Consider the following 16,186-nt stretch of genomic DNA (forward strand, 5'->3'; position numbering starts at 1 on the left):
TTTTTATAAAACATTGATCTTATTATTATATTTTAAATATGTTTTTAAAATCTAATCACATTTTCTTTTTTTGGCAAATTCTTTTGCAGATGTTTATACCATTGAATTTCAAAAAAGAGGTTTGTCGCATAGTCATATATGTTTATTCATGCATTATGACAACAAGCTACCAACTGTTGAACTTATCGATCCGATAATTTCAGCAGAGATACCAGACAGAATTGAAGATCCTGAATTGTATTCACTTGTGAATGAGTTTATGATTCATGGTCCATGTGGAGTTGAAAATATGAATTGTCCATGCATGGTGGATAAAAAGTGCTCTAAAAACTTTCCAAAACAATTCTGTAATCATTCGTCTGTTGATCAGAATGGTTTTCCGTTATATAGGCGAAGAAACGATGGTCATTTTGTAGAAAAATCAGGTGTAAGGTTGGATAATAGAAATGTTGTTCCATACAACAAATATCTATTGAAAAGATACCAGGCACATATTAATATTGAATGGTGCAATCAGGGATCTTCTATAAAGTATTTGTTTAAATACATAAATAAGGGTCCTGATAGAGCTACAGTTGTTGTTGTACCAACCAACAATGAATGTGAAAATATGATGCGGTCGATGAAATAGCTGAATATTACGATTGTAGATATTTATCAGCATGTGAAGCATCATGACGAATTTTTAAATATGATGTTCATTGCAGATATCCTTCTGTTGTCAGACTACCTTTTCATCTTCCTAATCAACAGCAGATTGTATATGGCGAAGACGATGATATTGATGATGTTCTTGACAATTTGGGATGAAGCACCTTACAGAGGATTCTTTTTGTAAAATAAATCCAGACGGTGAGTTGGCTAGCTTAATAAGAAAAACCTCTTTAATAATTTGGGATGAAGCACCTATGGTCCATAAGCATGCATTTGAAGCTTTAGATCGAACTTTGAAGGATTTGTTAAGGTGCGGAAATTCAACCATCTCAAATATTCCATTTGGAGGGAAAGTTATTGTCTTTGGAGGAGATTTTAGACAGATTCTACGTGTTGTTCCGGGTGGCAGTAGACAGAACATTGTAAATGCTTCTTTGAGTTCTTCATATTTATGGCAACATTGCAAAGTCCATAGATTAACAAAAAACATGAGGCTAACTGTTGGAAGGGATCAATCTGATATAGGAAAAATAAGAGATTTTGCAAATTGGCTATTGGATATAGGAGAAGGCAAACTTGGTGGTCCGAACGACGGTGAAACGATTATCGATATTCCGGATGATATTCTCATTAATGATTCACATGATCCTATAGGTTCCTTAATTGAGTTTGTATATCCTTCAATTTTAGAGAACTATAGCGATATAAATTATTTCCAAGAAAGAGCGATACTTGCTCCAAAAAATGAAGTTGTCCAGGAAATAAACGACCGTTTGCTTAAGAAGTTTCCAGGAGATGAAGTTGAATATTTAAGTTCAGACAGCATATGTGAATCCGAATTTGTCCATGATCAATTTGATGCAAATTTATACTCTCCTGATGTATTAAATTGTATCAAAGTATCCGGTTTACCAAATCATAAGTTAGTTTTAAAAATTGGTGTTCCAGTAATGTTACTGAGAAAAATGGCTTATGTAATGGCACAAGACTACAGGTGTTATCATTGGGCAAACGTGTTATTGAGGCACGTATAATAACTGCAACTAATATTGGAAACCAGACTTTTATTCCAATAATGTCTTTAACTCCATCAGAAAAAAAGATTCCCTTCAAATTGACAAGAAGACAGTTTCCTTTGGCCGTATGTTTTGCAATGACTATTAATAAAAGTCAAGGACAATCGTTATCAAAGATTGGTTTGTTTCTGAAAGATCCAGTTTTTTCACATGGACAATTGTATGTTGCCTTATCTAGACTTCAAAGCAGAGAGGGATTAAAATTATTAATTTTAGATAAAGATGGCAAACTCACAAATAAAACTTCCAATGTTGTTTATAAGGAAGTTTTTTGAAATTTGTAGCCAACTTTTTTGTAGCATATTTTATTCATTTTTAGCAAATCACACTTAATCCATCATATTACTTTATTTATTTATAATTACGTATTGTTGTATTTTATGTTAATTTCATTACACATATTGGTAATGCATCATTTGCGTATGTCCAACAAGAATCATCCACCAAAAATAAGGGTTTTCAAAAATCTTCATTTCTAATTAAATACTTACCATTTAGTTTGTAATTAAATACTTACAAATCAAAAATTTATTGAAAAATGCAATATTACAATTCATAAGTTATCAAAATTAATGAAATATTATTTTATTAAATAATTCATTTTTAAATTCAATTAAAAATCAACACCCATGGGTTCCACGGGTTTTAACCTAGTATATATATATATATATATATATATATATATATATATATATATATAGAGAGAGAGAGAGAGAGAGAGAGAGTATATTTATCTTTTGTACAATATTGTTGTATTTTATATGATTGAGTGTCACTTGAACTCATTGACCATTAGTTGAATCTTAACCTGATTCAGAGTCTATAGTAGAAAATATGTGGTTTTTTAAGTGGGTTCAACCAAATTGGTTCAAGAGAAAACCAAGTTTAATTAGAAAAATAATGGCTTCAATGTGTATAAAAAGCGGTGGTAAAAGGTCGGAGCCTAAATCGTGTTTTTTTTTACTAAAACCAATTTATCCTTGAAATAAGTCGGTATAACTAGGATGTTAAAATGAGTAAGAGAAAGCATCTATTTATGATGAAAACTCTCCAACTACTTTATGTGGGATTCTTTTTATGCTATCAAATATAATATGTCTTTTATTATATATACTCTATCTATTTTTTTTCTTACTTTGTTTGTCCAATCCTATAGGATAGGCCTTAATTTCTTTCTTCTATCTAAAATTACAAGTAAAATAAAAAAAATTAGGTAGCTCATGTGACACATCTTCACATTACATAGCCTCGCCCCTGGACTCAACACACATATGACCACGTGTCTACGACCCAAAATTATGGGTGTGTCCATGTGGAAGGTTAACCTTTTGTTTCATATTTGTAAGAAGGTGGTTGGGATTGCTTTTTAAAACAACTTATTGATTTACTGGTTTTTTGAAAAAAAACAAATAAGTAAACAAAAATATTTAGCAATCTCAAAAGCACTTTTAAAAATGACTTGTCCATTAGCTTTAAAAAGGTCTCAACAAGCCTATGTGATTTTATCGATAATTAAGTAGAAAGAGCTTTTGGAATATATATATATATATATATATATATATATATATATATATATATATATATATATATATATATATATATAGAGAGAGAGAGAGAAAGAGAGAGAGTGAGAGAGAGAGAGAGGGAGAGAGAGCTAGGTTCAAGTATTCTAACTAATTATTGTGCGGATGTGTGGACAATGTTATTCTATGATATTTACTAAGAGAATAGGTTGTTTAGCAATGCGAATACGTTCAACCTTACAAAAATATCGTTATTTTCATGCATTCTCGCTAATTATTATTTATTTTTGTTCTCACACATCGTTTTTCACTCATTTTCATTCTGACAAAATACGACCCAATAAACATTCTGACAGAAATGACAATAATAATAATAACTGTATAATAACCTTATAGACGATTTAATTAGTGAGAATGTGTGTTAATGACAATAGTTATGTAAGATTGAACGTATTTATATTATCAAACAACATATTTTCTTTATCATTCTCAAAGAATAACATTGTCCATACGTCCGCACAATAATTAGTTAAAATACAATAACCTAAGCCTATATATATATATATATATATATATATATATATATATATATATATATAAAGAGAGAGAGAGAGAGAGAGAGAGAGAGAGAGACTTTTGATAGGGACAAAATGAGTTTTTAAAATAAAACTATTTAGATTAGCTTTTATGATGAGAAAAGTCAAAAAGGTCAAAAGTCAAAGTTGTTTTTTAAAAAAAAATATATTGGTTTGGTTTTTAAAAAATGGTTAGGTGGATTAGATGGGTAAGTTAAATGAATGGTAGTTTGGTAAATTAAAATCAAAAAGCTAAAAGCAGTTTTAAAAAGTTATATTGCAGATATTTTTGGAAATCTTCTTTTTGAAATGTATTGAAAAACTGTTTTGGAAAATGTTTTATTTGAGATTGTCAAATATTTTTTATTTATTTAGTGACTTTTTTAAAATCCAATAAATCAATAAGTTGTTTTAAAAAACAATCTCAAACACCCTTCAGACCATTCCTTTTGTTTTTTCTTGACCCGGACTCCATATTGCCACAATCATTTGTCAATCTTTACTCTTTTTACTTACCAACAATAAAATGATTATTTGTTGAAAATGCTATGCAGCCTTCTTGTTTCTTGGGTTTTTTTTCATATAAGTTTAATATTATTAGTATTTTAATTTTGGAGGTTTTTATTATATATTTATAATTTAATAATGATGTAATAATGATGTCATCTGTTTTTTTGACATATCTGACCATTTGAACCATCGAATCGGTAAGGTGACATGTACACCCCAGTTTTTAAAACATTATGGATGATTCGTCCTACCATTTTCATATCAAAACACATTTTGAGATTATTGTCATTCTTTCTCTCCGAGAAAGATAAGTCATCCATCATTTTCCCATACTTCTCTCCTAGATTTAAAGGTATGGGTTATGATGTCTTTTCTCTTACCTTATTTCCGGTCAAAGTAGAGATCCCCCATCCCTTATTATTTTGTTAATTATTGTTGATTAAATTTGTATTTTTTTAATATTAAATATTATGTGTCTTTAGGTTATTTAAGTTGTTAGTTTATCATCATATAACGTGGTAGGAAGCAACACATTTACTCCAACTTGTAAACATTTGTTTCTTTTTAATAGTAATTTTTATGCTATACGATATGTTCATTATATTTCACAACAAGAAAACTCATTTGTTTGTTCACTAATTTTAGCATTTAATAAGCATATATTTGCTCCAACTAATTCCAACACCCAAATGAGTAGTGTCATGAGTTGCCTTGCCTTAATTTCGTCAAAATATCAATCATAGTTTTTTTAGAGAAGGCCTTCAGACTCTAAACGTTCTTTTCGTTAGATTTCATCGAACTCTTCACATTCTAGTAATGGATCTAGAGTAAGAGTGAAGCAAATCTCATATTATTGGTTAACAAACAATTAATAAATAAATATTTGATATCTCACAGTATAAATAAAAGAAATCTGGAAGATACGAGATATATATTCATGTGACTAAAGTGTTGTAGCTTCCTAATTTATAGAGAGGAGGTCTTGTTTATTCATGCTATTGTGAGATGGGGGATAGGTTGTTGCATACCGTTCTTTGTTTATCATATCACATCCTACATTTTTTGCCTTATACAAAAAAAAATTTATATGTATCTTTATGAATGGAAGGTACTCTTTTAAGTGAGGTCTAAATCAAAAATTACAGACATTTTACATAATTATGTTAAGTTTTATGTAGTTACATGGCTCATCGGCTGGGATCCAGTGGATGTATATAGTCATGACCTTACACATTCTTTATAAACACACTATTTCATTGTTCGTTGAATGTGTCTTCTATTATTGAAGTTGGGTCTGTAATTCTTGTACCTACAAAAATTTGAAAATTAAAAATGAATTTCAGTGTTCTTTCTTCAAGTGAATAAACCCACGGTGACTCATCTAAAATTGATTAGTAACAGTTTCAAGAACATCTCCCCTAACAAGGGTTCTAGGCTAGCTTTCGCACACCGACTAATCTCTTGCTACAAACATGAGGTTATGCCTCATGCCCTGGAATCACTTCATATGAACCTCCATGGCCACAAGACTGAGTAGTGTCAGGATTTGAACATGGGTCAAAAGGTTGTCCACCATATCTTCCTGACTCTCAATTTAAAGAATATGTATGGAGTATGTACTAGGAAATTATTTATTTAGATGTCATCAATGCTATCTAAGATTTTGAAACCACAAGGAATATTAGTATGGGTTTCATTGATTCATTCATCTTTTTTCTCCCCAAAATTACGAATACATCAACTCTAAAAGATTGTTGTCCTATTAGTCTAATTGGGTTCTTGGTTACAGTTATCCCCAACTCCTTGTAAACCGCCTTAAAAAGGTTATCACCTCCATGGTTAGTTATGGAAAATCAATATACATTAAGGTTCATAACATTTTGGACGATCCTTTCATAATTAATGAGATTTGTAGTTGGGATAAAAAAACCAAAGGTAAAAACAATATTGTAACACCCCCATTTTCACTTCTTAAGGTAAAAATTGTTGGATTAGGTGTCTAAGCCCATAACTATAATTGGTATGTACTTGATTTGATAGTAGCATGGTCCTTTTGGGTTGCCTTCGCCATAGCAACATGATAGGATGAATTATGGAGAAAGAGGTTGATAAATGATTTATTAATATATTATAAGAATAATCTATTAATTGAGAAATCATATTATTTAATTAGTATTAATCAGAAATTAATTTGGAATTAATTTTACGATTAAAGGAACTAATTAAAAGGAACATGGACTGATATTGCCAATCATTGATAGTTGCAAGTTGGGCTGATTTACTCCTAAAAGAAGGAGTGGACGAAACTTATGGGAAGCCCATAGAGATTTCGTCCATAGGCTTTCTAGAAGGATTTCATGGACTGCTTAAGGCTTAAGCAATCAGATTAGCGTTTCACCTGGAAACCCTAGCAACCTCAATTATATAAAGAACCCTTGGCTTACAGTTTTTGGGCTATGCATTCGAAGAAGAACCCTAGCCGAATTTTATAGAGCCTCCATCACCTCTCTCCTTCATCCTTTGCTAAGTGGTGTTTGTGACTCCATTAGAGGTGCAATGCTTGGGGCACTAAACTCTTGAAGGTCAAGATCAAGCTAGGAATTACTTGTTGCTACTAGTTAACAATAAAGGTATTCTTCTAACCCTAGTTAATTCATTGATTTCGAAAATTGTATGCTAGATTAGGATTCTTGCTTTGGAAAATTAATTTGCATGTATAACTTGAGAAAAACCTAGATCCAAAGCAATTAAGGTTGCATGTGCACATAGGAATGTTGTAATGCTCAAAATCCATCAGTGGTATCAGAGTCTAGGATGTTTTTCTGTTATATTTGATGCAATTGTAATTTGTTCAAAGCTGGAACAAAACAGATTTCGCAATCTGTCTGACGAACTCACCGAGTTAAAAGATGAACTCGACGAGTCCAAACCCTGAATCGACGAGTTGACTCGTCAGACAACTGATTTATCGATTTCGTTATCTTGTTTGGTTTGGGATAATTACCATAAATCATTTGATCACCATAAATTGAATTTTTCGAATGGTAATATGTTTTCCTTACCAAATAAGATGGATTAGGTCAAATTTAAGATAATAACAAAATTATATGATTAGTTTAATTGTTTAAAATTTGATCTTTAAGTTTTGAAAAGTTTCAAAATTTTCCCTCAAGTTTTAGAATTTAAAATTTGATTAAAAGTTTAATTTTGAAATATTAAATTCTAAAACCCTAGTGTTTTTTAAAAGTTTAAAATACAACCCTTATACTATTATAACACTAAAAGATATATATATATATATATATATATATATATATATATATATATATATATATATATATATATATATATATGTATGTATAAGATGAGTCAGTCTTACCGTTAGTAGGCCTCATTCACGAAGTTGGTCTATAAGGGGTGTTTAAGGAAGCGGCCTATAAAATGACCGCCATTGGGTATTTATTCTTACCCACCGCACTCTTGACTAGTGGAGGGTCGTTAGCCGAACGGGTAGGATATGACATTAATTTCTCATTAATAAGTATAATGATAAATATAAAGTAACTAAATGTTTTATAAAATTCCCAATCTTAGTTACTTTAGGAAAAATGTGAAAATGATGCTAGTCCATGAAATTGCACTTTGCACCTTGTCAAGTCGTTAGTGGAGTGTGTGTGGTTAACCGACACAGTAACTTGGACTAACAAGGGTGGCAAAGGGTAGGTCGTAAATTATCATAGATCAATGGAGCGTGTGTGGTTAACTGGCACATTGATTAGGTGGTAAATGACATCGAGAGTACCAAGCAGATTTGCATGGTTATTCACACCTTGTTTGTGATCCTCGGTATCCCAGTCGCAAACTTGAAGGGCATAATCGAGATTAAACATGCCATTGAAAAGTTCAATGAATCTCAAAAGAATCTAGGAATTTCATTTCATTTAAAACCTAATTCTTCATTTCGTTTTTCGTGGTGGAATTGGTAAATCGTCATTTACCTACCTTCAAATAATTTACAATTAGATTACGGCATCCCTCTTCCGAATTGTGAATTAGTGTGTTGGGTCCTAGCCTTAATATTTCATTTGGGTGTTATATTAAGGATTCGTTATCTAATCAAAACTTTGTTCTTTTTCTTTTCAGATGTCTGGCTCAAACAACGCTTCTGGCTCAAACTCCAACAACTCCTCAAGCTCCTTTTCTCTTATGAACATTTGTGTGAGGGTCACCTTCGATGGATCCAATTTCAATGATTGGATTCACAACATTCGATTGCCCCTACGATACGAGGAGAAAGAATACGTCCTCGACAAAGAACTCAAAGAGATAGATGAAACCAAAGCCACTCCTCAAGAATTGGCTGAGTATAGGGCTCATGAAAAGGACGCGACAAAGGTGTCATGTATTATGGTGGCCACTATGACTCCTGAGCCGCAGCGGTTCTACGAGGACTACTGGCCTTACGAGATGTGCCAATACTTGATGGAAAAGTACCATCAAAGTGCGCGTCAAGAAAGGTACGAGATTGTCGCCTTGCTGATAACAACCAAGATGAAGGATGGAGAGTCCATCACGAGCCACTTGCAAAGAATGTAAAGGTATGTGGATTGTTTGTTGAGAACTGCTGAGAGTGAACTTAAAGGCAAAGCTATTGAGTCCACTCATACTGTTGTTGCCCCTGTCCTCGCTATAGGACATGGAAAAGGGAAGAAGAGGAAAGCTCCCTCTAAGAGCCACAAGGGAAAGTCCCATGATGGATCCTCTTCCAATGGATCCAAAGGTAAAAATGGTTCTGCCACTCCCTCATCCGATCCTAAAGAAGCAACGTGCTTCTACTGTCACGAGAAGGGGCATTGGAAACGAAGCTGCCCGAAATACTTGCAGGACATCAAGGATGGGAAGATAAAGCCCTCCTTTACAGGTATTTATACCATTCTATCCTATAACTCATCACATGCTAGTTCTTGGGTCCTTGATATAGGATGTGGTTTTCACATTTGTTCTGATTTGCAAGGGATAAGAAGAAGTAGGGATGTGGAGCATGGGAAGATGAACCTGATAATGGGGAATAGGAAATCGCCGCCTGTCATCAAGATCGGGATTTACTCTTTAGTGCTTAGTAGTGGGTTAGGATTAGACTTGAATGATTGTTGCTACTCGTCAGACATGATGAGGAATATTATTTCTTTTCATGGTTTGTACAGACAAGGTTTTAGATTTTCATTTAATAATGAAGTTGGTTCTATTAATGCTTTCTATAATGGTACTTTTTATTTTGAAGCATTGCCTTGTAATGGTGTATATGAAACTGTGATGGTTGTAGATAACTTAGGAAATAATGTTTTGCATATTGATTCGTCTGATGGTTTAGACAAGGCATGCTTGTGGCATTGTCGTCTTGGACATGTCAACAAGAAGCGCATAGCCCAACTCCAAAAGGATGGAGTCTTGGAGTCATTTGACCTAAAGTCAGATGACTCATGTGAATCTTGTTTACTTGGAAAGATGACTAAATCACCTTTCACCGGTACTTGTGAAAGAGGTGAGGGACTGTTGGATCTCATACACATAGATGTGTGTGGGCCCTTCAGATCCACCACAAGGGACGCGAATCGCTTCTATGTGACTTTCACCGATGATTATAACAGATATGGATATATCTACTTGATCAAGCACAAGTCGGAAACTTTTGAAAAGTTCAAAGAGTTTAAGCAAGAAGTAGAGAATCAATTGGGTAGGAAGATAAAGATGCTCAAGTCTGATAGGGGTGGTGAGTATCTTAGTATCGAATTCCACGACTATCTTAAGGAATGTGGTATTGTTTTACAATTGACGCCACCTATGACACCACAACTTAATGGTGTGGCTGAGAGGCGTAATCGAACCCTGTTGGACATGGTTTGTTCCATGATGAGTCGAGATTCGCTACCAATCTCATTATGGGGGTATGCTTTAGAGACTGTCGCTCATATCCTTAATCTGGTCCCAACTAAGAAGGTTGCCAAAACACCTCACGAGATGTGGACGAGGAAGGTTCCCTCGTTAGCGCATATCAAGGTTTGGGGTTGCGATGCTTTCGTAAGACGAGAGACTCACGACAAGCTTGAACCTCGTAGTGAGCGGTGTATTTTCATCGGCTACCCATAGAAATCCTTTAGATATCTTTTCTACAGACCTAGTGATAACGTGGTCTTCGTAGCAAGGAGAGGGGTTTTCGCAAAAGAGAACTCATATGCCAAGAGGACAGTAGGAGGAAAATTGACCTTGAAGAGCTTCAAGAGTCAAGAGGTGAAGGAACCTCTAACACTAGCACTCAACCTGAAGAGGAGACTCCTGTTGAACCAGTTGACGAGTCCTTACCTCTGAGATGTTCCATTAGAGTTAGAGTTCCACATGTGTTATATGGTTTCCATATAACTGCTGAAGGTGATACGTTTATCAGTGATAGTACACTGATAAATTTGGATGAACCTAACAACTACAAGGAAGCCATGGCGGGCCCGGAGTCTGCAAAGTGGAAGGAGGCAATGGACAACGAGATTCAGTCCATGTATGACAATCAATTTTGGAACTTGATTGACAATGTACCAGGTTGTAAGACGGTCGGGTGCAAGTGGATCTTCAAGAAGAAGACCGACATGGATGGGAAAGTACACACGTTCAAAGCACGACTGGTTGCGAAAGGCTTTACTCAAACCCCGGGGGTTGACTATGATGAGACCTTCTCACCAGTAGCCAAGATCAAGTCTATAAGGGTTATGTTGGCCATAGTTGCGTTTCATGATTATGAAATACGGCAGATGGACGTCAAAACTGCTTTCCTTAATGGGAAACTAGCTGAAGATGTTTACATGTCTCAGCCAAAGGGTTTTGTAGATGCAAAGTACCCAAATAGAGTGTGCAAGCTTGAGAAATCCATTTATGGATTAAAGCAAGCATCTCGCAGATGGAATCTTTGTTTCGATGAGAAAGTCAAAGAGTTTGGATTTTCGAGAAGCGAGGATGAGTCCTGTGTGTATGTCAAAGCTAGTGGAAGTATAGTTAGCTTTTCAATATTGTATGTTGATGACATACTGCTCATAGGAAACGACGTCTCAACTTTGTAGGAGGTTAAGACCTGGCTTGGGAAGTGTTTCTCTATGAAAGATCTAGGGGGAGCAGCTTATATTCTAGGGATAAGGATTTTCAGAAATAGGAGTAGAAGACTAATTGGACTTAGTCAAAGTACTTACTTGGACAAGGTGTTGAAACGTTTTAGCATGGAGAATTCCAAGAAAGGGGAACTGCCAATCCAGAGCAATACCAAGCTGATTAAGACTCAGAGTCCGAGTACCGATGCCACGATAGCGGAAATGAGTCGAGTTCCATATGCTTCCACTATTGGCTCGATTATGTACGCTATGACATGTACTCGTGCAGATGTGGATTTTGCATTGAGCATGGTTAGCCGATATCAAGGGAACCCGGGTAGAGCTTACTGGACAGCAGTTAAGAACATTCTTAAGTACCTACGAAGGACTAAGGACTGGGTCCTTACACTTTGTGGGAGTGATGACTATAGAGTGATAGGGTATAGTGATGCCAACTTTCAAACCGACAGAGATAACTTCCGCTCTCAGTCGGGATGGGTGTTTACCCTAAATAGAGGAGTAGTTACTTGGAAAAGTTTCAAACAGGAGACTGTGGCTGATTCAACGTGCGAATCAGAGTACATCGCAGCGAGCGGAGCATCGAAGGAGGCAATATGGTTGAAGAACTTCATTGGAGACCTTGGAGTTGTACCAGCCATAAAGGAGCATATGGAGATATTCTGTGATAATGAAGGAGCGGTTGCCTTAACCAAGGAACCAAGGGATCATGGCAGATCCAGACACATCGACAGAAAATACCACTTCATCAGACATCGGGTAGAAGGACTCCTCGTGGTCAAGAGGGTATCGTCAGAAGAGAATCCGGCAGATCCTCTCACAAAGGGTCTGAGTAGGATTAAGCATTTGCAGCATGCGAGAAGCATTGGTCTGAAGGACGATATTAGTTTTAGTGATTAGACAGATGTTTCGAAACTTGTAATAGATAAATGTAATTGAAATTTTGGTGATTATATAATGGAGATTTATATATAAGTATTGTTTACTATCTTGTGTCAATTGTTTACTATTGTTTCACTTTTACATGTTTTACTTCCTGAATAATTAGATTGTTCAAATTATCCACAGTCGATCATACTTTGGAAGTAAGTTATGAGGTTAGACTGTCATGAATTGGTTTGTAGATTGTCTAAGTGCTTAGACATAGCAAAGGTTTGCTGTAACGTTCATCAGTACTTCTGAAATAAGATTTGAGTATTGGATTAAACCCACGCTCATATGAATCACTTCATGGAATTTATCACGAGTGATTGTGAGAAGATAATATCGTATAATCTTTAAACCGAGACATATGAGTTGTTGTTTGCGAGTTGGTTGTGCATTGATAATGCATAAACGCATCAGTAACTTGATATTATAAAACGTGTTGTTGTGTACGATTTTATTAGTAAATAGTACAAGCATATAAGTCAAAGTTTATATGTTCCTTTTATCCTAAGAGGGTAAAAGCGATATCTTGGGCCCCTCAATGATTTTGTGTTGACTTATGTGTCAGGCCCGGTCAGGACTGAATTGATGTGTTCAATTAAGTTTTATGTCAAACAAATCGGAAGTCGAGAAACAAATTGTTGGACATTGAGTATGACTCTATTCCATGTCTTTGTCCACACGATATCTTGCAGAACGGAGAATTATATGATCCCTTATCTAAAGGACGCGTCGTTGACTAGGTCAGAGTTCAACAGCGGCTTTTAAGAGCTACAATTGCTAATCGGATTTTGAAGTCGTACTTGCAGTTATAATTATTAGAATTATCCAAGTGGGAGACTGTTGGATTAGGTGTCTAAGCCCATAACTATAATTGGTATGTACTTGATCTGATAGTAGCATGGTCCTTTTGGGTTGCCTTCACCATAACAACATGATATGATGAATTATGGAGAAAGAGGTTGATAAATGATTTATTAATATATTATAAGAATAATATATTAATTGAGAAATCATATTATTTAATTAGTATTAATCAAAAATTAATTTGAAATTAATTTTAGGATTAAAGGAACTAATTAAAAGGAACGGGGACTGATATTGCAAATCATTGATAGTTGCAAGTTGGGTTGATGGACTCCTAAAAGAAGGAGTGGACGAAATCTATGGGAAGCCCATGGAGATTTCGTCCATAGGCTTTCTAGAAGGATTCCATGGATTGCTTAAGGCTTAAGCAATCAGATTAGGGTTTCACCTGGAAACCCTAGCAGCCTCAGCTATATAAAGAACCCTTGGCTTACATTTTTCAGGCTATACATTCGAAGAAGTACCCTAGCCGAATTTTATAGAGCCTCCATCACCTCTCTCCTTCATCCTCTGCTAAGTGGTGTTACGTTTCGTCACCACTTTGTGGAAAAGCCTTAGGTATGAATATGTTAGATACCTGTGACTCGATTGCTGAAATAGTTTGGGGCACTAAGATCTTGAAGGTCAAGATCAAGCTAGGAATTACTTATTGCTACTAGTTAACAAGAAAGGTATTCTTTTAACCCTAGTTAATTCATTGATTTCAAAAATTGTATGCTAGATTAGGGTTCTTGCTTTGGAAAATTAATTTGCATGTATAACTTGAGAAAAACATATATCCAAAGCAATTAGGGTTACATGTGCACATAGGAATGTTGTAATGCTCAAAATCCATCAAGAACAATATCATAAGGTGTGACCTAACATATCCATTTTCTACAGACATAATGTTGAACGTGGGATACGGATCACAATCAATCTCATCTGGTGTTCAACTTTTGGTAAGGCACCTTAGACATCTAACTCTCAACACATAAGGGAACAAATCCCATCTTGACTATATAAGCCTCTTGCATAGTTTACACCATACCTGAAAATGCCTTTTATAACTACCCAGTTAAGGACCAACAATTGACAATATCTAAGCACAACACTCCCTACACTTAAGTATGACTATGTATCTCAGGTGTTAATGATACAAAGATAGTACCTTATAATCAAGTGTCATTCATGATAGCGGTCAATGAGGTGATTTAGATGCGGGTCAATTCAATAATAGTTTTATGACCAGTACCTATGAAACTTGTTACAACCACTTGCCTACTTTCATCTTGTGAGAATCAACCAATCCAATTCATATTAGTATTACTTCATAATTGCTACCAGAATTATAATCGACTATGAACTTTTAGAATAATAAGTTTATTCGTGGATTAAACATGTTAATATAGAACGCAACAAGTCTTAGTGTGATGATCATTTCCCGATATATCAAAACATTATATAATAGTTGTTACAATGTTCCAATATCCAAATACTAAATCCAAATCAAAATCCTATTTCTAGACTAATAAAGTCTTACAGCTGGAGTGTAATCATTCATACTTAGCTCAAATGAAGGACTTTATTAATGGGTTTGACTAAATTTAATTTGTATGAATTCTGTGAATACTATCATCTCCATATTTGCCTTACTTTAAGTATAGTTAAATATCTTGGATAATATGATTGGTGTTCTTTCGTGACATAGAGTCTCTTAGCATGATTAAGTATATTCTCAAAGTCACAAAGATTTCTATGTGACCCTTGAATGGCAAAAATCAACATAGTTTTTCAATGAACTCATTCATCTATTCATATTTTATTTTAACTTCTAAAGTAGTGTATTCTTATTTTGTAGTAGATTGTGTCACTATGTTTTGCTTGGACCTCATTCCAACTAAACTTACTCTTCATTCCATAATGAAGTCGTAATCCAATTATAACTTATAATTATCTATATCTGTTTAGAAATCAGCATCTTGTGTAGCTCTTTACATAAAGATCATTTCTAAACTGATTATCTCATATACATTCTCTTAGTTCTTCTAAAGTACTCTTATAATGTTTCTATAGTCATCCAGTTACTTACCCATGAATTCAGTTGATATATTGTAATATGTTCATATCATAATCACATACCTAGTCTTGTGGATAATATAGCATAACTGATGGATTCATTTTCCAAGCAAATCAAATATAAATCATTTTAGCTAGTTCAAACGTATGAGCTAGGTCCTTTGAGGCATGCTCAAAATGGTGTCAAGTGACAATGTTAAGAATCCTCCAAAGTCAAGGTGAAAAAAGCCTAGCATGGTCAGAATGTAATTTCTTATGATTAAGTATGTATCATTCATACAAGATTAGGAATATCTTTATGCTCCCACTAGTCCTTTGTAAACTAACATGTTCTCTTCATTTTGATATAAAACTGCACCTTGTATTTTCATATTAAAATGATGATTCCAATATTGAGATGCTTGCTTTATACATCCACAAATGGATATAAAGGCTTTCATATTTTTAGGATAACTAGGATTAAGAAAAACCTCCAAGCTAAGCTATATTGGTATCTTCAAGTAGATGTCAGTTAAGAAAAAGCAATTTTTCTTGAAATCTATTTTCCATATCTCATATTATGAATATGTAGTTATGGTAAATAATATCCTTATTTATCTAATAATAGCTACTTCTGAAAAGGTTTGATCATAGTTAATGCACGAGTATGATAAGGATCATAGTCAATGACATGAGTATGACAAAATCCTTTTACAACTAGACTTGCTTTAAATGTGTATAGTTATCCATGTAATATATTTTTTCTAGAAGAATTACTTGATCCTTCTAGCCTTGCTATAGGGAGGAAGTTTAAATACGCACATACGTGATTATCATACATGGATTACATCTCATGTTCATGACTCTAA

General features: G+C 34.3%; 1 protein-coding gene across 1 annotated transcript; it reads left to right on the forward strand.

Moving 5' to 3' along the window:
• The first annotated feature begins 908 nt into the window (after nt 1-908).
• LOC145113494 (uncharacterized) lies at nt 909-1,688 on the forward strand. The gene has a single exon (XM_079049573.1). The coding sequence runs from the start codon at nt 909-911 to the stop codon at nt 1,686-1,688; it is 780 nt and encodes a 259-aa protein (XP_078905699.1).
• Nucleotides 1,689-16,186: the final 14,498 nt, after the last annotated feature.

Source organism: Lactuca virosa, chromosome 5 (genome assembly GCF_052849685.1).
Source record: "Lactuca virosa cultivar CGN04683 chromosome 5, Lactuca_virosa_CGN04683_v6, whole genome shotgun sequence".
Classification (NCBI taxonomy): Eukaryota; Viridiplantae; Streptophyta; class Magnoliopsida; order Asterales; family Asteraceae; genus Lactuca; species Lactuca virosa.

Coding starts and splice junctions, on each gene's coding strand:
- LOC145113494 (XM_079049573.1), top strand. CDS start 909: ATGGTCCATAAGCATGCATTTGAAGCTTTAGATCGAACTTTGAAGGAT.